Source organism: Aspergillus sclerotioniger (assembly GCF_003184525.1).
Source record: "Aspergillus sclerotioniger CBS 115572 chromosome Unknown BO94scaffold_45, whole genome shotgun sequence".
Lineage (NCBI taxonomy): Eukaryota > Fungi > Ascomycota > Eurotiomycetes > Eurotiales > Aspergillaceae > Aspergillus > Aspergillus sclerotioniger.
In genome coordinates this window covers 129,433-154,587 of record NW_020291035.1, presented here as the reverse complement: position 1 = coordinate 154,587, position 25,155 = coordinate 129,433, and the positions used below count along the sequence as shown (strand labels likewise).

Below are 25,155 nucleotides of genomic sequence, written 5' to 3'. Positions count from 1 at the left end.
GCAAGCAATAAATAACATTAGCAGGAAGTAATGTGATTTGTGACTGGTTCTGCTCTCCCATTTATCTCCGGTACTAGTAGCTGCTAGACTATTACTACGTGCTTTATCATATTAAAGTCCCGGCCTAGGGAATCATGACAAGGCAGAGAGATTAGAGTACCTGGGTATGTAATTCTGTATAGGCGACAACTGCCTACAAGGCTACAATCTCCCTAAGCGAACATCCCGGACAAAGGTACGAAATACGGAGTGGCCAGGCCCTATTATTATGAACCGTGTCAGCGCATACAGCTGCACCACCAACTGGCCCCAAACAAAGACATCCAAGTAACTCTTCACGTGAGAGACCAGTCGGGATCGTTGTTCATTGGTATTTTTGCTCTTTTTTACTTTTTGCAGAGTCACAATCTTTCACTGGGGAGGATGCAGCACTCATTTGTTTCGCCCGATTTGGGGGGTGCGACAGAAAGAGTCTAGGTTGTCTAAGGGGTCTTAGCCAACAGCCTAGGCTGCAAAGCTCGCAGTTCCGGTGCATCATGCCGGCAGCGTTTTGTACAGTAAGCCACATTGGATTGGCTCGAGCTAGAGGATGTAGCTACTGAACTAAGGTACAGTGCCTTGTAGGCCGGGCAACTGGCATCTGCTCTCCACCTAACCGGCAGGCCGTTGCAGGTGAGGCAACCAGTCCCAGGACTTTGGGGAGGTGGTCCATGCTGTCGGTGCTCCGAGCTGTCTGCAATCCACCCCATCTCGGCCTGCATCGCAGAAATCCAAGCTCTCTGTCAGTGAGCTGGCTCTGGGGCCTGTCTGGCTGGAAATCTGCCATCTAGGGTAATTTTGGTAGGATACCCTGTGTAGAAAGTTAGCAAGCACCGCAGGAAGGACTCCGATGGCTAAAGTTAGAAAGTATGGAATGTTGTCATGGATTGTGATTATCATGCAAGTTGATTGATCGCCCAGGCGCAAGCGGTAGCTGGAGGGGCTAGCCTCCTTCGGGCATAGCTACGTTACTGTTCCATTGAACAAGAGCCCCCTTTTCGTTCCGGTATGGAACACGAGCTCTGACGTGGTAATTACGGCTGCCAGGCAGAGCCCCCCGTGCCAGTTGTCCGCCCGCCAGGCCTATCAGCCTATGACCTCATGTTATCACCGCTGGACCAGGTTCCCTTATCTTTCCCCCATACCGTTCCGTGACGGGGTCTCCTTCCCGGCCGTACCGGGTCGGTACAGAACTGCAGCCGCCGCTGCGGCTTGACCGCCTTCCAATCGGCCGTTCTAATCTCCAACTGCGACTGAAACTGGATGTGGTTCAGCGTTAACATCCAGCGCCAGAATCTTGGTCCATCCAAAAATACCACAAGGGGATCACTCGATCAAGTGGAAGCTCCCTTACTGACCCCCGTAGCCATTGTCTGTCCAGGATCGCATGGTTCATTTGATTCCCTTATCGCATCCTTGGGGCATGCTGTGGCACCCGTCAGCCTGACTGACCGCTTGCACTTGACCTGCTTCCTTTCAAACCATCGAGTCACCGGGTGTGCGTCACAGACCCTCTGCTCCCGTACGCTTGACTAGCTGTGTGCCTCACATACGCTCTTCCATCTTGTCTTTCCTTCTCCTCCCTCCTCCACTCACTTCTGATCCCTTTCCCCCCGACCACCCTCAGTCTTTTCCTCTCCTCTTCTTGACCCCATCCTTAATAACCCCTCCCCCTCTGGTAGTTTTCATAATGCATTCCTAATAATTCCTCTGTTCTCCCCATTACGGTGAGGACGCCGTGCATACCCCCCCCCGGGCGAACTGGATCCGCCTAGTCGTCAATGCGGAGAAGCTCCCAAGGTTGTCTAGACCGCATGCTCCGAACGCTCCAACGTCTTGTTGCCTGAGCACAGCAAATGATGAAATCGGCGTCTCTCATTTTCTCCCCGTCAGTGCCTGCGACTTAGCGCTCAGCCTCTACTTTCAGTCTTCCTCCCTTGTCGACTTTCTCAGGCTGTTGGGCTTGTTAGCATGGCCTTCCGCAGTGGGACCGTCACCTCCCCATTTCCTTGATCCGAGATATACACACTGCAGTCATTCTGGACTCTGTGTCGATCTTATAACGACCTGTCTGAATTGTTTCTATTATTCCATATTGTCGCATCCCGACCATGCATCAACATCCTCGATCTCCGGCGCCTGCAGCGCCTCCCTCTGCAACCAGGCCGAGCGCAACCCGCTCGGAAGACCGCAGAGAACAAGATATCCGCCCGACCTCCCCAGCTTTCGACCCCAGGGTACACAATAGTAGGGGATTGGGTATAGAGACGGAGAGCGGGACACCTGAACCGACACCTACTTCACAACCAGCGAAAGAGGCAATAACTAAACTCAATCAGATCATCACGGTATGACTTGATTACTGGCTCCAGGCTTCCTTATCTTTGCTAGGGAAATATGCTTTTATCTGACCGTCTGCTTCTTTAGAACTATTTCACAAAGGCGGCTTTAATAATCCTGCACGACCGTGTGCACCTTCCGGTGGCTCTTAACAAGGGTACCGACACTCCCAAGAAGAACAGATGGGTATGCTTCATCTGCTTATACTCTTTTACGTGCTTTCTATGGGTTTTTTCCAACGCATCTGTGCCCGTGCTAACTAACATTCGATGTCTATCAGTTCAACATTGAGATAGAAGATACCGACGCACTCCGCGAACAGCTACTCATTTGGAGGACAAGCGACACAATCGAAAACCGACCTCCGCCACTGATCATCGAAACATACTTAGACACGAAAGGCCTTACTAAAAATCAAAGTCTCGTTGCCTTGGATGAGCAAGGGAAGCGATATGACGTTTTGGAATCTCTTTCTACGTCTTCAGAGGCACATGCTGGGGGGCTGCCGTCGTCCAGGTCCGACGATGTTATACTAGAAAGGTGGAGAATTGAACTTGGGAAAATGTCCAACAAGCTACCGGCGGATCTTGGCTCCATACTACCTACGGTATATAAGAAGAGCATCCTCTTATTCAGATCGTTGTTCGTCTACTCTAAATTATTGCCTGCGTGGAATTTCGCAAAGCACAACGGGAGGCTTCGCACACACCCGGCCCTACGGCTCAAATACCGTATCTTGGTTGGGAAGCCCTATGCAGAGGAATCCAAACCGGATCATTTGACTATGCCGCTGTTTGACAGCAGTAATAAAGTGGTTGATGGATACAGCTTTGGGACCACAGAGTCGCCTGCTGGTGAATTCTCCGTCCAGGTGATCTATCGAAAGAGCTGCGAGTTTCGAGTGGATGATTCGGAGGCTTTGCTGAGTTCACGATTCATGGGGGCCGATGATGAGGTCTTCCGCCCGTCACTTCCTAGCCGAGAGTCCAATGTCAAGGCCGCCAACCCCGAAGTCGGATCGGCTCCCCTGGAAAAAAGAACTGTCGATGACCCAGACCCTAGTCGAGCCTATGGGAGTCTCTCAACATTTCACCATGTCGGGCCTACAACAAGTGCGAGTCCAATTTCGGCTCTCCGCGCCGCCAGAGACTCTGGAGCTACGTCCCCTTCTCCTCCTAGCTCGTCTTCTCGCAAGCCTCTAGCGGTTGCGAAGGCTAGCCCTGTAGGTCGTGCGGCTGTTCTGGCGAACGAGAGTGGCCCCGGCATTGCCAGGCGATCGTCTATATCTTTCCAGCCGTTCAAAGCGCCGCCGCTTTCCGCGTCACCGTCTCTTGTGGATCCACCATTGGGAATGTCGCCCCGGTCAACAGCTCGCACACCATTTTCTGAGTCTAAAAACATGCCACCTCCATCTATGGCGGCTTCCGCTCGCAAATCCTTACCCGGGGCTTGTGAAAATCCGGTCAGCTCTTCAACTTCTGCGTCTCCTCGACCGGGTCCTATTGCAAGATACAGTAGTGCTTTCACCCACCGGCGTGGAAGGCCTTCGTCCGGCAATATCAACAAGTTGGAGGATGACAACTCAAGTGGCAGGGCTAGTGCGACGTCCTCCAACGCCCAGCCTGGCTCTGGTTTACTTGCCGAAGCCACAGGGACGAGTGCAGATTCCATACATGCGGACGATGAGAACATTTCAGAGTTCCTAAAGATGCTAGACTTGAGGAAAGATCTGCTGAATCCCTCCAGTTCGGCTTCCGTTGATGTCACTGCACGCAGAACAACCGCTACTTCCGCTGCATTGGCAAGGTTCCAGAGGATGAGAGACTCGAATGCAGCACTATCAGACTCGATGTCATCGTCGTTGCTCTTACAGCGCTCGTCGAACTCTTCGAGCAAGCAGCTCTCAGGAGTGCCACCGATGGTAGCCGGTACTTCAATCTCGACAGCTTCGTCGCCTGGGAAGCCTATTTCACCCCACACGCCCCACACCCCTGCGATCCCGTCTCGTTTGAGTTCGAACAGCATCGTTGACTATGGGAACGAAAGAGATACCCACCCTGGACATGGCTCTCTCGAAGAGAACCCCAGCGATGGCACGACCATAGCACATCATCGCCCGTCTACAACGACGGTAACTGCCATTGATATCCCTACCTCACCGGCGTTGCCCTTCTCCCCCCCCTACCGCCGGCCCAGCTCTGCTGCTCCTCCCCCACCCCGAGTTCCAGCCGATGACGATGAAATCTTCCCCTTCAATCTGCGCAGCATAAGTCTTGGGGCCGAGGAGAGATCTCATAATAGTCTAAGTGCTCTGCAGAGACAGCATGACCTCGAAGGTGTTAAAGCGAATGCACATCAGACACGTAGGGAACAACGTCCTCCGTCTGTGAGTGAAGATCCTGGTCTAGCACCGAGCTCAGCAGGGAACGAATTGGGGCCCCATAAGAGGACGTCTGGGTCCGGGCCCACAGCAGCCTCGTCGCTGTCGAACAATCATGTTTACCAACCACGGTTCAGCATTTCTCGTGGACGGGGATTGTCGGGTGGACCGCATTCTCTTAGCTCCGGCTCAAGTAGCCTTGCGCGCGGCATCCCGTCGTACCTCGCTGAGCGTGACCATGACCGGGAAGGCAATGCTAGCGGGAGTAATAGCGGTAACTCAATTGTTGAAGACCGCCGAGGGGCTGGGCGACGACCCAGTTCGGGCCGCAACATCCCGCCACAATCGCAACTAGAAGAGGATGAGCCTCTATTGTTTGCCATGAGCGACTTCGGTGCCTCCCGGCGAAGCTTCGAAGAAGGCAGGCATGGCAACCATGGAGGTGACTCTAACGGAAGCGCCAGTGGGTCGAGACGCGGTAGCGGTCGACGCGGTGGGGGACTTTCAAGCTTCCATGTCTGGTCATAGGATCTAAAGACACTCCTAAATTTCTCATGGTCTGATATTATTCTTTAATAGTGTCAGGTTCATCTTCCTGCTTCTGCTATCTTACGCTTTTGTCTGGTTTTTTTTTCTCCCTAGGCAAATGCTAACCCTTCAAGCTTATCTTTTTCTTCTACTTTCCCCCCATCTTTTGGTGCTGTCTTTCTACCAGGCGATGCCTATTTTTTACCCCGTCAGGATGGTTACTTTTATAGACTGACCTGCAAGCGACGCGACCATGTGCTACCCGGAAAGGCGAATAGAGGATGGCATAAGGGGCTATTCTCAGGTTTTGTTGTTTTGGTCTAGGTTCAAAATGCGTTTACACGGCCGTCTGCATTCTGGAGTGATATAATGTTTTTGGGCTTTGTTGTATTCAGTGTTTATGTGTCTTTGAACTGGGTTGTGGATCTGCCATTCTTTTTTCCTTATTCATTTGATTTTCTACTTCTGCCATCATGACTCTTGTCACCATTCTTTTCCTTCTACCCTTTACCTTTGGTTTGCATCATTGACCGATCTGTAATCAGACATATCATATCAGGCCCAGGAGACCTGAAATTGCGCTCACGGTGGATAGCCAGGTAACATTGAATCGAACTTGAAAAAAATCACATCCGTCTTAATATGTAGTTTGAGTTTCTCTTTCAAGATAGTGACAAAGTCTGCTACAATTCCGGCCCACATCGATAATCTTGGCTTTCTCTACAAGCTCAACATGTAGAAGCACCAACTGTCTATTTTATGTAATACGCTTTTTCTCCTTTTCCCTTCAATTTTGGCAGTATGTACAGTACAAGGGTATTGATTTTTGGTGGGTATCTGCTTCATCACATAGTATGATCCAAGAAGACCCCAGATACCCGACGAGTTCGCCATCAAGCCAGGTTGTCTTCCTGTGGTATGGTGGGTCTCATCGATTCTGGAGTCCTTGTTTGTTGCACCGGGGGTGTCTCTGACGTAGGTGTGGTTGGTAGGAAACCTCTGTGACACTGAGGCAGGCATGCAGGGGATGAACAGCAGGTCGCGTAACCTGTTACATTCGGCATGGCGTTGAGATATTGCTGCGTGGTAGACGGGGGTCTAGAATCGCCGGGAGGGATGGGGTGTGTGTGTGTGTCAAGGAAACCGCCCATGGGGTGGAGCCGAGGAGCGAAATTGAAGCTCTGCTGGCTATGGGGGAGCTCTGATAGGTGAAGTCAGGCTCACGGGACAATCTGATGGCCGGATCACATCTTCCGGAAAGTGTTGCCAGAGGCGCTTCGCCGCTCATTGGCCCGGAAGCTGTGGCTGGGTGCGGTGGGTGCAGGGGCCCTGTTGTCGGGTCTTGATTTGCCTCTGGGGTTGAAGGTTACTTCTCTCTCGCCGACGACGCCGCTACGATGACGGGACGGCTTGTTTCTGGTTTGCATGCTCTGAGCACGCGCGGCGAATGAGCGATCGCGAGTAGCGCCGATACCTGACGAAGAAGAAACCTCCATCCGGGGTTGACGGCCGTTGGTGCGCTTGTAAGAGGACGTGGAAATTTTGCCAGAGGCTGCGGGCTTGGTAAACCTTTCGGGCTCGGTTTCGGAATCGGAATCATCGGAGCTTGAGCCTGGAACGTCGTCGATCGCTTCCTGCTCGGCAGCGGTAAGGCCTCGCTCCTTTCTCTCTTTGGGTTGTTCAACGGCGGTGCTGGGGTTGAGAAGTCTGAACTCGTGCGAAGTCTCATCGATGGCGAAGTCTTCGTCCTCGAACAGCTTGGCGAAACGACTGTCGCCCAGCAGGTTCTTTCCGGGCTCTTCTGTGGGGCGTGCCGGGGCGGGTGCGTCGACCATATCATCATCTCCTCCCCTCTTCAGGACACGCTGGGCTTGGCGGCGCTCGTTCTTCTCCTCGATGCTCAACAGCTTCTCTGCCAGTTTCTTGTTGACCTTGACAGCAGCCTTCTTCTTACCGCGGATTCTGCTCTCGCGTTCCTTGTCGATCTTCTCCTTAATACGCTTGGCACGCTCTTCCTCCCAGATGTACGGGTTGGTGATCAGTCTGGCCTCTTCGTACAGCTGCTGAGCCACAAAGTAACCGTGCATGTAAGGGCGTAGGAGGCTGGTTCTGCCGATCAGGTGGTCCAGGTTCAGGTTCTTCAACTGAGGAGCAGTCAAGAACTTGAAGTTATCGTAAACAGCGCCGGTTTGACCGCTGCTGAAAGCGTTAGGATCGTTAGGATCTTCAGCCATCTCCTCAACGAGGTTGTCCAAGAACGAACACCACTTAGGAGCGGGACCAAGTTGTGGGATGAAGAATGAATGCTGTTGACGCCCTTCGTTAGCGGTCAAGATCATACCGCTATCCTTGCACCAAGCAACGGAGTTGAGATCGACAGCCGGTTCAACAGATGTCCAAGGGGTTCCATCCCGGGGATCCCATATCTTGATAATCTTCTTATCCGCAGACATGATCTTGGGTTCCATGGTCTGTTCACGTGTGGCCGTTGATGGCTGTAGGAACTTCAACGTGTGAATAGGGAAGCCGTATCCCTGGTCTTTCTTGAGGAGGGGTACCGGTGACCGAAGATCATAAAGGTGAATAAGGCCGTTCGAAGAACCAGTCCCGAGGGTCAGGCCCGAGCGATGGAACTCCAAGGCCGTGATCTCATGCCGGGCCTCATCGGGGCCAGACTGAGTTGGCGGCAGTAACACTCCGGCTCTGCCTTTAGCTCTAGGATCCCAAAGCTCCACTGTACCCATGGTGGTACCGAAAGCCAAGAGATTGTGGCTCTCTTCGGCGATCGCTCCTGTGTTGACCGCGCCTGTGTTGATGCCACCCTGCAAAGTTCCTGCGCCGGCAGAGGTGAAATCGTCTCCGCCAACATCGACCTCAAAGCTGCGCATGTACCGACCCAATTCCAGATTGAGACGGAAAACCTCTCCCATGCCATCGGAGTTCACACCTACTGCAGGAACCAAGGCTTCGGTTGACTGCCTATCGTATACCAAGTCACGTCCATATCTGGGGAGTCTGGTGGTGTAATGACAGCCTTGAGGCGTATGAAACTCGAGCGAGCGGTCGGACTGTAGGTGGAGGGATTTCGAGTAATCGGAGGAGAGCAGGAGGAAGGTGGTATTGAGAGCCACGGTATGACGGGCCCATGAGAGGGAGAGTTGGGGGAGATAGTGCGTATGGATCTGAGGCTTGTATGTTCCTGTGCGAAAGAACCCAAGTTAGTTGAGAGAAAAGAAAAGAAGAAAAGTTGGTAAAGTGATCGCACCTGTGCTCATAACCCACTCGCCATCTTCACTGACTCGGATACACTGGCTGGCTTCTTCGAATTCGAAGTCCTGAAGCAGCTCGATGCGGTTCGCATACTCCGGGTCATTTTTCAAACTGCGCTTTCTCCGCCGGGCAAGCCACTCGGGGAGGGGCCGCGCAGTGTTGGAGCCGGAGATGGTATAGACAGGGACCTCCGACTGATTGGAGAGCTTCATGGCGATAGCGGTTGCAGCTCGTCGCGCAGACCTGGTGGAAAGAAAAAAGGCATTTGCCCAAGAAAAAAAGTTCGCCGATAGCGATAGCTGGGCCCACGTGACGCTGCGGGTGTCGATCACGCATGATTGGCTCCCGCGGGCCGAGCCAACCTCCGTTGGGTCTCGATGGCATCGGAAGTCTGGGATTCTCCAGCTGCGTCGCCTCGTGAGGCATTAAGTCCGTCGGTTATCGGGTCCTGGTTCATTCCCTCTTGATAATGGCGCCTTGCGCGTGATCCTTATATGCGCCTCCTCCCTCCCGGTATTTCTTTGGCCGCAACCTTCTCTTCTTCACCCTCCAAATCAGTGATGGCATCTCGGAGCCCATCTATTATTTACTGACTTGTCTTGTTGCATAACCCAAGTTCCAAGTGCTATGGGCGGCTTACTGAGATATGACCCTTTTCGCATGCCCGGCTGGAAATGAATCCTCCTTTGGCAATCTCCCCTGGCTAGCAATAAGAACAGCCGGTGTCTCCTTTGGGACTACAGCTAAATCATGGACTTTCCAGGAGGGTCCATCACCAACATACGCGTCATTGTAGGTCCCTCCACCCAGAAAGCACCGGGGAAGCTCTAATTCAGGATGCTAGGATGGATTCTCCCAAATTTATTGGAGAATTTACACAGAGGAACCTAATAGCGCCAATACCCCGGGCGAGTCCCCGGCTAATGGCTACACCATCCTTAAACATCTCAGTCGCCTCAAGGATCTTGAGCTCCAAATCAGGGACCGGGATTGCTTGGTTTCAAGCTACCCCAGGCGGCTTTGCTTATGGGTCTTTTCTGCTACTCCTGGCTTTGAGAGCCTGCTACCCTTGTCCGCGAACGAAGCTAAAGATGACTCAAGCAGACTTGCCATCGGCTCGGCTACCATGAAAGGTACGTAGCTGCTCGCCCCATGTGCCTCCCAGCTGCCGTCTACTGGCGTTGAATACCAATCAAAGTATTGTAGCATCCTCCTCGGGCAATGTTTCTTCATTGGATTTAGTCAAGAATCTCTCAACAGAGCCTCAGAATGCGCCGGGCACAACCGGACCGCAGAGACAAAATGCTCTTACACCCTACGCTACGATTTATGCATCATTCATTTCGGCCGTCAGTGGGGCAGTGAGCCTCCAACTGGTCCGGCAACGCAACGCGATCCCACTTGGATCGCGTACTCTCTTCACTGCTGTTGAAAGAGATTCCTACGACTGTTTTGTCAAAAACGACCCTCTTTCAGCTTCGTCCTTGATCACGCTTCAGATTCAACTGACATCTGTCGGGAAGCTGACAGTAGCTTTACAGACAGTATCGCAGGCTGGCCTGAGGCGGTTACTCGCGCCTGAAGATGACCCAGCAGGCATCCATGATATCCCACCGGGCACTGACCTCTGGCTCTCTCCTAGTGGGTCTATTTCCAGACTCGTCGCCGCTAATCTGTCACGACTGAACGCAGCATCCCCGTATCCATCTAGTGCTGGAGGCCCAGGGAATGACAAGTCCAGCATGGCAACCCGCAAACAGTGGAAGGTCAATGTGCTATGGTGGCTTGCCAATTTTGGTCTTCCAGTGGATGAGATTGACGAGGAAGCCTGGGTTGAAGTTGAAGTTTGGGAGCCATTTTACTCTAGACTCGCTGGGGAGATAGGGCGGTCGAACGATGAAAGCTCGTCGACGCTTCCCCTGAAGCGGATCCTTTGGCCAGCTATTTACTGCTTCAAGAGGACAAAGTCAGCATCTTCAGATTCCTATGGCGAATTGGATAGCGTTGGTCCTGTTCTTGGTGATCCACTAGACTTTGCAGAGAAATGGCGCGTAACAGAGAAGCCCACCTTTATCGAGGCGAGCCCTAAGCCTTCGTCTGTCCATCAAGAACCGCAGGCCAGGGACCAGGACGCATTATCACCCGACATGCCTAACTTACCTGAAGGCATTGAAAGCCTTTCTCGAGCATCGCAGTATCCTGAGCTTCAGACCGCTAGCCTTGTATACCCAACGCCGCCTGATGGAGCCGCCGCAACCGGATTAAATCCGACAGTGCCTTCCGATGTTTTCCCGGATGATCTTGAACAAGGCTCGAGCTTCATGCAGTCGAGCAGACAAAACTATCACGGCCAACTCAATAAAGATCGGACGGGAGCGGAGGTGATAAGCTTCGGTCCATCGGCAGGGCTCGTGGTTGGATCCGGTCTATACGATACAAACGACGATGACGATTTGTTCGGAGACATCAATGAGAGGGATTTTGGGTCTAAAGGTCTCACCGATGCTGATTTCAGCTTCTTCGACGACCCAGACTTCGACCATGTCGGTGGAGGTGGAGGTGAACAAGAGGATCCAATCCATGCGATGTCCGATTTCATGGATACAGATGAGCCTGAATTGCAACCAACCGTGGATGAGCAAGCTTCGCCTGAACAAACACCAGCAATGGATATCGATAGTTCCCGGATAAGTCCCGTGGTTGAAGCAGCAGACCTCCAACAAGAAAAGGCTGTCCCTGAGGCTAAGACACCAGTATCCTCACCTCGGGATGGCAAACCACGAACGATAAGCCCCCCATTGAGTCCAGTAGAGGTCAAGAAAATCCTTTTTCCAGAGCCGCATATAGGAAGTCAGCACCTGGTTAAACAGGGGCAAATGCCAGGCTATTACAACGCGGTCGCTTTCAAGCAGAACATGTCCCTTTGGGACCGGAAATACAGTGCAGAAGGGAAGTTCGGTTTCACCTTTCGAGGAAGGGAGGGCCCTAAAGGCGCAGATGCGGCCACGAGCGATATCCCAACCATCGGCCTTCCGCGTCGCAGTGGAAAGCTCAAGAGCAGCACATCGAAAGAACCGGACAGCCAGGCGTCCCCCACTAGTGGCATGCAAGCATCCTCATCGGATACGGATTCAAGCAGCGATGCGAGCGTCGAAAGTGACGAGAGTGGCTCCGAGAGTGGCCTATCACCGGCCACATCTTCCACCCGGAAAAGAAAACGCACGCGCTCCAACTCTGGGACCTCATTAGCATTATCCCAGGACAAGGCTTTCGTAAGAGCTGACCAAGAGACCACACCCCAAAGACCGGAAGATTCGGTCTTCCTAGGGAACTTTCTTTCGACCTTCTCCGACTGGTCCATGGCAGGCTATTTCTCTCTGGCACAAAATCAGGTTTCCCCGGTTCTTATCCGCAAGGATATACAGGTTCAGATCGCCCAGCTATTGGTCGATCAAGTCACGCAATCATCCTTGGATCACAAGATAGATGGAAACCTTGGTCTGTCTGACTATGACGACGAGGCGTATTCTCTTCAGACTCAGCTAGGTGATGCGGCTTTTGTGGGTGGGATGGAGCGACTGGACCTAAACGGCTTTGTCTCGCTGCAAGATGCCAGCACACTTTCACCCCCTACATCCAATGGGCCTAACCCACGCCAGTCCTCTCAACGTAAGGAGGCTGGGAAGGGTACCATATTGAAAATACCTCCACCGCACCTGCGCGTATGCCGCGGTAAGGATTTTTTAGAAACACTGCCTCCAGCGATCTCCTTCTGGGAGACCTTCGGATTAGAGCCCGCTCACGGCCAAAAGGATATATTTGCCTATTGCATTCATCCTCATTTCGCCGCTGAAGCAGCCGATGCATTCTTGGAGCGGCTTGGCTTAGTCTACTCGGGCTGCAATCTTGGTAGCCATACGCGAGGAGAAAGATCCAACTTTTTTGACCGTGGGTTGGGCTCCTGGGACATCAGCCCATCGGAAGATTCCCGTTATTTCGAAGTCATGCAATCCCTAAAGACCATCTGCGGGGTACTTGGTATGTTATACCCTGTGATCTCCATTCCATTCGTCCACTAATGTCGACAGGTTCTGCCTTCTTGAACACCCCGCCGAGCAAGGACAGCAACCTTGTGGTCTACATCGTAAACCCTTTCACTCACGCCGCAGCATTAGTCGATATATGCTCCGCTTTCTGGTCTCTTTTCCAGAAATACATTGCGGACGCTGATAAACAGCAGGCACGACAACTAAATGAGCTTGTGCTCCAGATCATCCCCATCGATTTTGTCACAGCGACTGGGTCTTTAGTTGTTCCCCCACAGGCCGATTACCTGAACCTGGCTCTTGAAGTGTACAGCCGATGCCCGCCTAAATCAACCCAGCCAAGCCTTATAAACTGCGCACCGCCGGTACTACTTGCAGAACCCCTTCCACGGTCGATTGGTTTCAAACTGTCTTCTGAGGGGTCTTCTCCGCTACAAGAGGGGAAATGTCTGCACATTGCCTGTTCCAGGAGCCTCGATCAACGCTGGATAAGCGTGGCTTGGTCCGATAACTTTGGAGCACTTCAGCGAAATATGTCTTATTGCCTTCGCTTCCGTAATTCACTCATGACGAGACCTCTTGTGGAAGTGCGCAGTGAGATTTGGAAGGCAACAAGGGATATCATGGACAGGATCCAGGCGCGGTGGAGGGTCGTCATTGTGAACACTGACCCTGTGGATCAGGAAGAAGTTGACAGTAAGTGTGCACAACTCCCTCGCTCATTCCAGTACTGACGAAATAAGCATGGTCAAATTTTGCCGATCAGTATGGCAAAGCCAGGTCAATAACGCTGGATCTCGTCATCTTGAGCGCAAATACAACTCCTGATCTATACCTCGAGCCGCCTTTTCTACCGGTCCCGCTGAGCGTATTCAATCAACAGTCTTCTTCCACACCTGTCGCTACTCCGAACCTCGGCGGCAGTGTCTCTTCTCCAGACCAGTTGGGTAATGCGCCCACACCACCCGGTGGCTTGGGAGTGCCCGCAAATGCCTCTACGCCAACAGACGCGCTCCCGGAGATTGAATCGGAATCCCTAATTACAGACATCTACGATGAAACATGGGGAGTGGTGCTCTCGCACCGTCTTAACAGCTCTCTGCATCAAACGGAGTATCGGCCCGCACTGGCTAGCGGATATCTCCTTCGCAGAAAAGGCTCCACTGATGGAGATGGGCTGTATACCATGAGTGTCAATATACTCCATGCGCGGCGTTCCCCGTCTTCATACGATACCCTTCTACGGGAGATTCTGGGCATGTATCGCGACTTGGCGACTCTGGCTCGGGCTAGGGGTACTCGCACTGTGCAGCAGGGCACACTCCCGTGGCATGTTGCCACGGCGGTGAAAGCCCAGACTATGCTGAGCTATGCTCTGTGATCTTTCTCCTATTTTATTCTGCTATTATACCACGTTACGGTTCGAGTGATAATGTGGCGTTCAGGGCAACCCGGCTGACTTCTTGCTTCTTCAGTTCTACCTCCGTTTCTCTTTTTCTGTATATAGTTGGCATTGTTTCAGGCAGAATAGGATATACCACTGTGCAGGTTTGCTTTGGACTTTTGGTCTGGTTGGGAATGTCGATCTACGGTTACTGGGAATAGAGGCTGTCTTGGCTGTGGGTTCATGCATACTTGTCTGTCATGATATGGGAGCATTGTAATACCAGCATTGTGTTATTATCCGATGTATTTGCATCATTGCTGTTCTTTGGCCGTCATCATTGTCGATTGGTGCTTTTCATTGTTGTTTCTATGTGGCCATTTCTACATCCCCGCCTGCTCTCCGCAGAAAATATACTTCTGACCTTACACTTTCAAGAACAATTCAGTTCCACCCAGAGCTGAGGAGCAACCAAACCAAATCGCCTATCATCATATACCACAGTCGATGCATATATTTGAGACCGAAAACTCTGTGCCTATTACATAGACAATATGATAATAAATCATGTGCTCACAACCCCTTTACACATCTAAATTATGCGAAACGCTCCAGAACAGCATCCGTTGCCCCACATCCCAAATCTTCCTCTCATAGCTATTTTCATCACACTCATGTCACTGACAGAACATATTAAACCATCCACAAATCCGCTTTCCTCAAACTCAATACTCAAAACTTTCAACAGCTTACCTTTTGTATATATATCAAAACCTAGCAAAAGAATTCAACAACAATCCGATATGGTGTAGTGGCTAACATCGCCGTCTCTCACACGGCAGCCGGGGGTTCGATTCCCCCTATCGGAGTTCATTCAAAGATTACTTTTTTTTGCTTTTTTGCATTCTGCCTTCCTGCTCATAGCAGAATAAAACAATGTTGTTTTTGATACCCACATCAATGTAATCTGATCAGTTTGCCATCTTTCTCGTTTGCAAACCGTGGTAGCGCCGAGGCACTAACACTACTATCAGATAAGGACCCGGATACTCCATTAGGGAAGTTATTAGAGCGCTCTGGCCTTTGATTAGATAGCTCCTGGAATGCTGACCAGACCAGGGAGTCCGATTTCCCTTGTGCAACAAAGGTGATGATGTGACTGGATAGATAATTCCTGCATGCTGACTCAAAGGGGGCTTTAACTTTCAGTGCTCTGTACCTCACAGTTCAAAACAGGCAGATGCCTACAAGCCACCCGGAACTTTCCAATGTAGACCCAAGAGAAAGTTATAAATAGGTGGTGCTCAAGACCACTGTTCGAATAGCTCCTCAGCAAACCCACCAGTTTATCTACCCTGCTTAAAACCATCATCTTCGAACCATGGCATCTGCCCACCAGGACAACTTTACCATTGACCCTTCCGTCCTCTACAATGAGGCACCACTCGGAAACCACCACTCGGAACCAATGAGAGGGACGAACAACCAAGAGCGTGAAGGACAGGATGGAAAACAGGGTGAAAGAAAAGGTGATGAGGAATGTTGTCCGCCAAGCGTTGAGCCTATCCGTATGATTATTCGCGGCCATATCTTCAACCTCGACAATGGGGTTCCTGAGCATATTCAGGACGAACTTTGGGCTCTCTTTGGCAAAAAGAAACTCACCTCCGAGAAAATACCAGAACACCTCAAGGCCTACGGGTATACCGCAGAGCAGTTCGAACAATTCGCAAAGGAGGACGCCAAGTATGGAAAAATGGCTCTAGAAGGCTGAGATACGGCTTATCTGCTTTTTGTATTGTGGCTTTTGTTATTTTCTGATTACTAGCTGGGTACGCACAATATATAACTGCCAAGGTTCTTGGAGCTCGAGGGCAAAGATGGAAGCCTCAGCTCATAATCAAGCACATGCTACTCGGTAAATCTCCTTGGAAGCATCTCATAGAGCACGTCAAGTACATCCTCAAGTCTAAACCCTGTTGAGGGCACCTTAAAGGGCCACCGGAGGCACACTGTAAAAGATTCATTGCTCATGCAGCTGCTAGAAAGTCTGATATAGCATCTTTCGAAGTACATAAAGGGAGGCGCTACAGTCACACTTTCTCCGTACTCTGCTTATTATATCAAGTAATGCTTATTTTTATAGCTAAGCAGAATCTTCACTGCTCTAATCTATATTCAAGGTATTTAATTTATACGGAAGATACTAAGGAATGCCTTGGGCAATTACAGTATTCCAGCAATTAGAGGCCTTATTCAAAACCACACTTGAAGTCTTATCTAAGGCTCTACACAAGACTCTACTTGAAACCCTATCTAAGACTTCATACAAAATCCTGCGTAAAGCTCTGTATAGAGTTCTATATAAAGTCCCGCACTTCTTATAAGTTTGAATAGACCCTGTATAAGATATTTTAGACATTATATTAATAGACACGATATAAAAGCTTGATAATACAGATTAGGTAGGTAGAAGGTGTGGCTGTAGCGCCTCCCTACCTGCCCCATAAAGCATCTCGTAAGCCAGCTTCTAGCCTAGATATGATCCGGCGGAAGCAATGAGAACAGGAAATATCCAGGAACCTTGCCTAGTGTTAGATTGTTAAGCACCGGAACACTTCGCAAATATCGTAACATGGACTGTCTAGTAGAAGGCGTGAGTAGTGAGTGACCAGTAGAGTTGAGCCTGATAGAGGCATTCTGCCTATCTGGCAAAGCATATCCACACACTACAGACAAATCAGAGGCCAGTCCTCCCGACACAGCTCATGGCGGTAAGGCCTCTAAACCAATCAGAAGGCAGCAATCCTCTCACCCCGCGGAAATCATCGCAAGTACCTCAGTAGTTCCATCCATATCGAAAAAATTTCAGGCGCAAATCAGGAACACAAGCCCGCCAACAACCTTTCTCTTCCTTCTCCTCTCCATTCCACCTCTTCCTACCCATCATACCCACAGGAAAAACACGGCCATTCAAACTCCAGCCATAATTGCAACCAATCCCTCCAGAAACAAGATACCCACTCAAAAGGAAGCGAAACCAAACCAAACCATATCTCCGACCCCGCCTATCTTCTCTTCCGCAAGTGCAACACAATCCCTCCTCCCACTATCACCACCACAACATCCACCACCACCATGTCCCAACCAACCCAACCACTCACCACCAACCCAGCCGCCCACTACCTCGACCTCGGCATCACCCTCGCCATCCACAACTGGCCAGCCCTCAACCTAGCCGTGCAATCCAACTGGGGCGGTCCCACGTCCTCCGACAAGCGCGACTGGCTCTGCGGCGCCATCTCCGAGATGTTGACCGATCGGCCCGAGACCGACGCCGAGGATCTCGAGGACGTGTTAATCCAAGTAATGAATGACGAGTTCGACGTGGTGGTTGACGACGAGAGTGCCGGGAATGTCGCGGACCAGATTATGGAGATGAAGGGACAGACGACGAGGGGAGAGTTCGGGGAGATTCAGGCGATGTGGGAGGCGTGGCAGAATAAGAAGGGGAAGGCGGATGCGGGTATTGCGGCGTTTAGGAGGGGAGAGGATCAGGAGGATGAGGGTGAGGATAGTAGTGATGAGGAGGATGGGGATGGGGATATGGATATGGATGATGCGCCGCCGGCGTTGGTGAGGGCGCCGAGGGAGAGGGTGGAGCCTGAGGTGGATGAGGATGGGTTTACGACGGTGGTGTCGAAGAAGAAGCGGTGATGGGTTTGTTATCGCTTTGGGTTGGTTTTGTTGTGGATGGTTTTTGGTTAGAAAAGTTGCTGGGTTGCGCATGCGCCTGGTTTGATTCCCCTTTATAGACAGACACCTTGCATGAATCGGCCGTGGTCTATGCTACATGGTTCATGTGTGAATTAATCGAGAATAGAACGCGTGAAATGACAGCAACGAGAATTTTATTGGCCAACGGAGCAAGGGAATGCAAATCTATTAAAAACATCAAAATTCATCATCATCAACCAAACAAGGCTGCTTTTGGGATATCATCGCCGAGCCTTTTCCCGCCCATGCCTCCCTGTCGACAGTTGCTTCGCTCGACAAAGGCCCCGATATCGCCATCGGCCAGTGGTAGGACTGGTTGGTATAACGCGAAGCTATTCACATTTACATGGTTCTAGTTGTCTTCAGAGAGCAGCTTGGTAATCATACCAATGGCAACGGTTTGACCCTGTTTTTTTTTTGTGCATGTTAGCATTGCTCGCGAGCATTCTAGAAATATAGAGTATAGTCTGCTTACCTGGTCACGCAGGGTGAATCTTCCCATTTGGTTGTAGTCTTCGAAACGCTCCACACAAACAGCACCGGCCGAGCTCGTCACTTCGATACGAGCAATGATGGTCTGACCCTTGCTAGCGAAAGGAGGAGGGCGCTTGCTCCGGCGTCCAGTGCCGGGCTCACACTTGTGCAGAAGTGCCGAAATAGTGACTTCCTCAACTGCAGAATGCACATGCATAACGCAGTTGTAACCAGCAGTAAGGATGCTCTTGAGATCGAGGATTCTGACCTTGGCCTCGAAAGCCTTGACACAGTTCACTGGACGCTTGGGGGAGCAAAGCACGAATCCAGGAAGAATGTCCTCTTCTTCCACACCACGGAGACGCATGCGGACCTGGTCACCGCAAGTACCAGTGGCAATTTCGTCCTCAGTTTCACCGTAGAGAGCGGCAATTTCAACCTTCGTGCGGTTGGGCATCATGATGCAGGTGCCGTTCTTCTTGATCACACCAGACTCGATGCGACCCTCGCACATGGTACCCATGTCACGGTACTTCGCACTGATGGGCATCATGAAAGGCGCGTTGATCTTACGCTCAGGCACCTTCATGTTCGAGAGGTACTCCAAGAGGGACGGGCCACCATACCAGGGGGCAACGTCAGTAGGCACACGGTCCTTGATACCGGTGGTCCTCTGGGCGGAGATGGGCATGAAGAAGAGATCGCTCTTCTTGTAGCCGAGGTTCTCCAGGAACTTGGAGACCTTGACTGTACACTCGTCGAAACGAGCCTTGCTCCACTCAACAGTAGGGTCGTCCATCTTGTTGACAGCCACGATCAGGGTCTTCACACCCGTGTTTCTGGCAAGCAGGGCGTGCTCACGAGTCTGACCGCCCTTCTCGAAACCGGTTTCGTACTCACCCTTACGCGCGGAGATGACGAGGACACCAACGTCGGCCTGGGAAGCACCACCGATCATGTGGTGAACGTAGGACTTGTGACCAGGAGCATCCAAAATGGAGAAGTGTCTAGTGATAGTGCTGCCGTCGGCTCCAGTGACGGGAAGCTGGAAATGAGCACGACCGACCTCAACAGTCTTACCCTTGGCACGTTCTTCGTTGGTGAGATCCAGGGCCCAAGAGAGGTACCAGGTCTCTCGACCGGCTTCCTTGGCATCCCTCTTGTACTTGTCCAGGGTACGCTCATCCACCATACCGGTGACGTAGAGAATAGATCCTCCCAGGGTCGACTTTCCGGCATCGACGTGACCGATGAAGACAATGTTGACGTGCTCCTTCTTTTCACCGTAGATTTCCTTCAACGTAGCCTCATCCACATCAGCTTGTTGTTCCATGGCGACAGCATCCGCATTGCGGGCGGCCTTGGCAGCTTCGCCGCGGGCAGGGCTGGATCTCCCAGGGCTGGACCGACCCGAGGGTGCAGGAGACGACTTGCCACTGGCGGCGGCCTTCTGATCCGCCTTCTTCTCAGTCTTCTCGATAGCCTTGGTGGCAGTCACCTTAGCGGCTGCCTCAACAGCCGCAGCGCCCTTGGAATCTCCAGGTGTGGCCGCACCCGAGGTCGAAGAAGGGGTGCTTGACGCAGGAGCGGGAGAGGGAGTGCCGATCGAAAGGACCTTAGTCTTGGGAGCGGCAGGGGAGTTGCTGGCGCCACCGATGGTCAGGACCTTGGCCTTAGGGGGAGCGGCGTTGGTTGCGGCGGGCTTCGGGGCGGGCTGGGCAGCAGCCTTGGGCTGCTGGGTAGCAGCCGGCGCTGCTTGGCGGGGCTGCTGGGAGAACTGCTGCTGCTGCTGGTAACCACCGTACTGCTGCTGCTGCTGGTTGAAGTTCTGGTTGTTGTAACCACCGGGTTGCTGAGCGTACGCGCCGTATTGACCGTAGGCCTGCTGTTGCTGGTCATAGGCAGGGTATCCACCGTAAGCCTGCTGGCCGTACTGGCTATACTGGGGGTAGCCACCGTAGGACTGGAAGCTCTGTCCAGGCACAAAGGCAGCAGCTCCCGGCTGGAAAGTAGCAACACCAGGGTGGAACGAAGGGGCCTGGGCCTGGGGACGGGATTGTGCGTTGGCGTTCAGGCGGACGCCCTCAGTCTGTCTGGAGAGTTCATCCTCCCAAGAATCGGGGGTCTGGTCGGCCATAGTGAGTGACGCTTATAGAACGGGAGCAAGACAAACAACCAAGCAGCGTCCCGGGAACAAAAAGCGATCTAGGGAGGAGGAGAGGGGAGAATGAGGAGGACAAGAACAAGAGGCGCCAAGTGAGGGGCGTTTTTCTCCGGAGGCTCACATCCAGTTGATTTTGCACTCGCTGACTCAGCAGCGTCTCCCCGCCCCCGCGGCTGTGGCGTCAGGCGCGTCTTGGAGCGCGATTTGCATTGTTTGTCCCCGGTGTCTCTCCGTTGAGAGCAGGACGGCGACGACAAGTACCGCTTAGGTTGCAAGAGAATCGTGGATATGAACAGAGTGGAAAGCCGGCCTTTGACCTTCTTGCTCCGGTACATGGTGGGATTGATCTCCGAGTGGCAGCCACAGTGGATGGCCCGTTATCGATAAGCTCTGCACTGCAAACCGCTTCAGGGGCGCCACCGATCACTACTAGATGCAAGCAGCAGCCATTGCTGCACATCCTGCTCGGAACATTACCAACTGTAAGGGAGGAAAGGCTGACTTTGGAACACCATGGATGCTTTTCTTACGAGGGTATGCTTCTGCGCTCATAGCCCAACTTGCAAGGTCTTGAACTGATCTTGTTTTAGCTCACGCAGCAGGCGATGAACTATGCCATTCGGTAAGGATCTGCTTCCTCTTGCTGTGTGCATTGGTAGTCATAGAACCAACTGACAGGTTCGCCAGCTCGGGAATTGCTATCACAGCCAAATATGCCATCGTTCAATCATCTCGCTTGCTCAAAGTAAGTCCATATGATACGTTTTGACTCTATCGGACTTCACCGAAGCTCATGACTGACCGTATGGCCTTCCAAATCGATAGAATGTTGACGATGGTGAAGAGAGGGAAGAGCTTCTTACGCTACAGCACCGACTTGAAAGCAAGATACAGGTCAGCTTTGCTTACATTTGCACAACCCTGGGTCATGCTTACTGAGACGCTTGATTAGGTTATTTCTCCTGCTATTGATATGATTGAGCTCATGTAAGTACTACTGGTGGTGATGAGGTGTCATGATGATACCGTTATCTAACCCTCGATAGTGCTGCAAGAGGCAATACATCGCTGGAGTCTGCCGTTTTCCTTACGAAATCGCTTCGATGGGATATCCAATCTCTTGGGCAGCGATTGGCAAAGACTGCGTCGTCCGAAGAGCTCTACTTGAAAGGGGCAAATCCCAACAGAGACCGCTCCCAGCACAAGGCAGAGATTAAGCTCATTATCAAAGATATCAAGAAGCTTCTCGTCCGCATAGAAGATGCAGTGCCGCTTATGAACTTGGCCATCACGACATCCGGTGCCAAACTATCAACGAATCTTCCATCGAGCGTGTCTCCATCTCGACTGCTCCAGGCGAGCACCTTCCTGACTGCTGGCGATACCCAGTACTCTATGTATCCATCCCAAGCCGTTCAAATTGGCCCTACGTTCACTCTATCGATGTACATGCTTTTTGCCAGTCACCTTCGCCCGCACGACGAGGAAGGTATCCGCGAAGCAACCTGGAAGGAGGTCATGCATAAGGCACGTATAAAGCTCCGGAGAGTACCTATGGATCTGGCCGCTCTTCCCCAGTCTCAGAAACAGCATTTCCAACTCACCGCCGAGGCAAGAATGGACGAGTTCGCCTATCAGGTGTTGATCATCGAAGACTTGGATGACGGGAGAGTTCATACTTTCGACGAAAGTGAGCCCCAACCTCACAGTTACGAAGGTATCGCCACCGCCGGAATACGCGAAATTCTTCCCATACACGAAATATCGAAGATATTCTACGCAGATACCGGCAAGATCTTGAACATTAACACCGAAGGAGAAACAAATAACCCGGTGCTATTGCTGAAGAGAGATATAAATGCTATTCCTCCCCGACGTATGGTCGAGCGAGACGAAGCAGAGTCTGGTCTCGCTCCCGAGGTTTCACAAGACGATGATGAAGTAGATGAAATCCAAGCTCAGCTGGATGCTCAACTCAATGAGGCGAACGCCCACCCCACGCATGCTAGCTTTCACAAAAGCTCTATACCCGAGGAGTGGCGGTTACCAAAAGATCTGGACCCTGAGTGGATTGCATTTGAAGTATACAATGAAGAAGACTCGTCGGATTCCGAATCGGAAGTAGAGGACCCTAAATCCCCGTCCGACGAAGGTTCCATCGACCCTGAATTGATGGCAAAACTTTCTCTTGACTCAAACGACAAGTCAACCACACCCACACCATCTAAACGACACCGAGGCGCCTCTCAATTTTCCTCACAACGCATATCTACAGCAACTGTTGCGAACCCCCATTTCAACAACATTCGTACCTCTCTTTCACTCCTGGAGACGCTACTCCGTCTTACCTCCTTGCAACAATTCCAGCAGCAATCGCACTTATCCATTAGCGATGAGCTCCTGAATTTCTTCCTAGAGGAATCATCAACCACCGGTGCCGGTGGCGACGAACAACACCGTCAACGACTACGCACCGACGCGAGACGCAGGGTCGGATGGGACCCCTACGACGAAAGCCCAGTCAAGCGACGAGGTGAAGACTATCAATACGCATGGGCACCAGAAGGCACTCCCCTAAGATTCTCACGCGAGACAAGCGAGTACCCGTATTCGCCCAGTGATAGGGCCCGAGGATATCAACTCCGTTCCCGAGAGAATACTCCAGAGACGACACCATTGCGTTACGGGCGCGGCACCTCCGTACAATCAGACCTGAAGCGTGGCGCTAGACGCGGACCGTCATCCCTTGCCAACGAGAGGTCAAGAGGAGAGTCGCCTCTTTCTCGAAAGTCCACTCCTGGACCCATTGACGGAGCTGGTTCTGATCCCGAAGGTTTCCCCGAAGATCATGTCGAAGCTTAGATCCCAATGTCCAACAAGCACATGACGAACGTTACGACCACGATACTGATGCGATTGAATTTGTACATGGGGAATGACACTGCACTGTGTGAATAGACTTCTCATATCAATAAATAGACCACACGTCCTGCAATCTACCCTAAAAACCTAAAAGCAGGTGTATACGACACAAACAAGAGACAAGAAAGCAACACACGCGACTGCTAATACCGGGGGACTTATCGCGAAGGGAAGCAAAAAGAGAGACGACGAAAGCAGCAGCAGTTAGTGACCTTCCTAACGCCCGAGGAGATTCGAATAGCAAAAGACACCGGAACTCCTTGCACCTCAATAACTCAGGTAATGGGGAGGTGGGGGGATATCTCTCGAACCAGCCAGTGGTCAAGGTCATGGACCCAACAGGTATGTAGAACTTCTAGCAGTGTACTGGGGGATCAGTCCAACCGGACTTGTAGACTAGTTATTCACTCCCAGTCGTCATCGCTTTCATCATCCTTGGGCTTCTCCTTGGGACTGGCAGGAGTGCGACTGGTGGCACCGCTGACAAGGTCGTAGCTGGATTCGCTGTCAGGTTGGGATTGCTGATCATTGGACCGGCGGGGTTCCGTGGGCTTCAGGGTATCCTTATCAGTGGGGGCGGCGGCGGCGGCGGCGGGAGTCTCGGTCTTGTTGGCGCTGGACTTGACTTGAGGTGTGGAGGGGGAGTCGGTGTCATCGTCGGAATCATCGTCCCATTTGACTTCTTCCTCGTCCACGTTAACATCTAGAGTTTTATGTTAGTTTCAATTACGGAGTAGAGCAAAAACTTTGGAATATCACAACAGTGCATCCCACGCAAGAGAAAAAGGAAAGAAGAAAAAAGACATACCCTTGAGAAGCTCCTTGCGCTTCTGCTCCTCAGTCTCAATTACCAAACGCAGGAAGTAGTAGCGAGACCAAAAGGTCGCATATTCAACCTGTTCAGGGACCAGCTTCTCCATAGCCGAGCGCAGCTCAGGGTACTTCTCCAGATCAGCGGCAATAGCATCAGTCTTATCATCAACATTGAAAGCCTGCTTGAAAGCCGCCCATTCATCACTAACGGGATCCTTCGAGAAGCTCTCCAGGTTGGAATGAATGACATGAAGCTGAGCCTCGAACCGTGTAGCATGAATAACCCTCTTGCCCTCCGCATCCTTACTCTCGAAAAGCAGCTTATCCGACGACTCGTTGCTGGGCGGCACAATGCTAACCGCATCACGCAGCTTCTGACCAATATTCATTCCAAACCGCAAGATCGCCTCGTCGGCCGCTTCCTCCGCCTTCTCGATCTCCTTGAGTCGTCGAGCCGCCTCGGCCTTGAACCGCGAGAGGAACCCCTCACTTGAACCGGTCGCTTCCTGATCCCCTCCCTGAGCAGCCTTCGGGGTGGATGTTTCCGCTTCTTCCTTGCTCTTGTCGGTACTTGTAGTGGTGGTGGAGGATGAGGGTCCTGCGTTGAACGCCGTGCTCAGGGAAAGACCCCGCGTGCGCCCGACGATGCTACTTCTCAGATCCGAGAACCCCTTAACGGCTTCTTCGCTGGCAGCGGCGTATTCCTGTCGGGCGCCTTCGTAGTAGCTTTCGCTTTGCTTGCGGACATTGTCCCATAGCCCGCCTATGCGGGCGCCCCAGGGGCTGGCGGAGAAGGCGCGAAAGGTTTCCTGGAGTTCGGTGTTGAGGTCGACATTGGGGCGGTCTTGGGTGGTGGGTTCGTTCTGGGCGGTTTCCTTCTTCGAGGAGTCGTTGGAGGAGAAGATCTCCTCCTGGATGTGGTCGTACGCTACATCCATGACTGGGGGGTTTGAAAATCAGCGATGTTTATCGGTCGGAGTTGGGGGGGCATGATGGATGACGGAGCGGCGGTGGTGTC

The 25,155-nt window shown here is 52.0% G+C and overlaps 9 protein-coding genes and 1 non-coding gene across 10 annotated transcripts; 6 read left to right on the top strand and 4 right to left on the bottom strand.

The window, feature by feature from the left end:
* Window positions 1–482: 482 nt before the first annotated feature.
* On the bottom strand, window positions 483–1,918 carry BO94DRAFT_561011 (uncharacterized protein; the record flags this gene model as incomplete). Its single annotated transcript, XM_025614194.1, has 10 exons — window positions 483–509; window positions 600–713; window positions 1,012–1,122; window positions 1,218–1,298; window positions 1,370–1,388; window positions 1,492–1,571; window positions 1,593–1,602; window positions 1,636–1,678; window positions 1,705–1,810; window positions 1,865–1,918. The coding sequence occupies 10 exons, from the start codon at window positions 1,916–1,918 to the stop codon at window positions 483–485; spliced, it is 645 nt and encodes a 214-aa protein (XP_025462133.1).
* A 232-nt stretch (window positions 1,919–2,150) lies between these two features.
* BO94DRAFT_561010 (putative autophagy protein Atg13) lies at window positions 2,151–5,611 on the top strand (the record flags this gene model as incomplete). The annotated part of the gene is made up of 4 exons (XM_025614193.1): window positions 2,151–2,387; window positions 2,467–2,565; window positions 2,660–5,201; window positions 5,475–5,611. The coding sequence occupies 4 exons, from the start codon at window positions 2,151–2,153 to the stop codon at window positions 5,609–5,611; spliced, it is 3,015 nt and encodes a 1,004-aa protein (XP_025462132.1).
* A 920-nt stretch (window positions 5,612–6,531) lies between these two features.
* BO94DRAFT_590748 (WD repeat NOL10/ENP2 family protein) lies at window positions 6,532–8,769 on the bottom strand (the record flags this gene model as incomplete). Its single annotated transcript, XM_025616055.1, has 2 exons — window positions 6,532–8,486; window positions 8,553–8,769. 2 exons carry the CDS (start codon window positions 8,767–8,769, stop codon window positions 6,532–6,534), a joined length of 2,172 nt encoding a protein of 723 aa, XP_025462131.1.
* A 538-nt stretch (window positions 8,770–9,307) lies between these two features.
* BO94DRAFT_478450 (uncharacterized protein) lies at window positions 9,308–13,984 on the top strand (the record flags this gene model as incomplete). The annotated part of the gene is made up of 5 exons (XM_025608687.1): window positions 9,308–9,349; window positions 9,402–9,690; window positions 9,764–12,595; window positions 12,646–13,299; window positions 13,347–13,984. 5 exons carry the CDS (start codon window positions 9,308–9,310, stop codon window positions 13,982–13,984), a joined length of 4,455 nt encoding a protein of 1,484 aa, XP_025462130.1.
* An 800-nt stretch (window positions 13,985–14,784) lies between these two features.
* Window positions 14,785–14,856, top strand: BO94DRAFT_t297. The gene has a single exon. It is a non-coding gene; the product is annotated as a tRNA-Glu (tRNA).
* A 407-nt stretch (window positions 14,857–15,263) lies between these two features.
* On the top strand, window positions 15,264–15,819 carry BO94DRAFT_540301 (uncharacterized protein). The gene has a single exon (XM_025612891.1). It carries the CDS (start codon window positions 15,369–15,371, stop codon window positions 15,759–15,761), a length of 393 nt encoding a protein of 130 aa, XP_025462129.1. The 5' UTR covers window positions 15,264–15,368; the 3' UTR covers window positions 15,762–15,819.
* Window positions 15,820–16,867: 1,048 nt separating this feature from the next.
* On the top strand, window positions 16,868–17,987 carry BO94DRAFT_540300 (pre-rRNA-processing TSR2 family protein). The gene has a single exon (XM_025612890.1). It carries the CDS (start codon window positions 17,126–17,128, stop codon window positions 17,702–17,704), a length of 579 nt encoding a protein of 192 aa, XP_025462128.1. The 5' UTR covers window positions 16,868–17,125; the 3' UTR covers window positions 17,705–17,987.
* A 129-nt stretch (window positions 17,988–18,116) lies between these two features.
* Window positions 18,117–20,375, bottom strand: BO94DRAFT_478553 (translation termination factor GTPase eRF3; the record flags this gene model as incomplete). Its single annotated transcript, XM_025608693.1, has 2 exons — window positions 18,117–18,170; window positions 18,240–20,375. 2 exons carry the CDS (start codon window positions 20,373–20,375, stop codon window positions 18,117–18,119), a joined length of 2,190 nt encoding a protein of 729 aa, XP_025462127.1.
* A 540-nt stretch (window positions 20,376–20,915) lies between these two features.
* BO94DRAFT_611645 (RanGTP-binding protein) lies at window positions 20,916–23,496 on the top strand (the record flags this gene model as incomplete). The annotated part of the gene is made up of 6 exons (XM_025616641.1): window positions 20,916–20,936; window positions 20,993–21,024; window positions 21,081–21,147; window positions 21,228–21,296; window positions 21,355–21,389; window positions 21,449–23,496. The coding sequence occupies 6 exons, from the start codon at window positions 20,916–20,918 to the stop codon at window positions 23,262–23,264; spliced, it is 2,040 nt and encodes a 679-aa protein (XP_025462126.1). The 3' UTR covers window positions 23,265–23,496.
* BO94DRAFT_540298 (BSD domain-containing protein) lies at window positions 23,335–25,136 on the bottom strand. The gene is made up of 2 exons (XM_025612889.1): window positions 24,133–25,136; window positions 23,335–24,027 (listed from the first exon to the last, which is right to left on the bottom strand). The coding sequence occupies exons 1-2, from the start codon at window positions 25,073–25,075 to the stop codon at window positions 23,729–23,731; spliced, it is 1,242 nt and encodes a 413-aa protein (XP_025462125.1). The 5' UTR covers window positions 25,076–25,136; the 3' UTR covers window positions 23,335–23,728.
* Window positions 25,137–25,155: the final 19 nt, after the last annotated feature.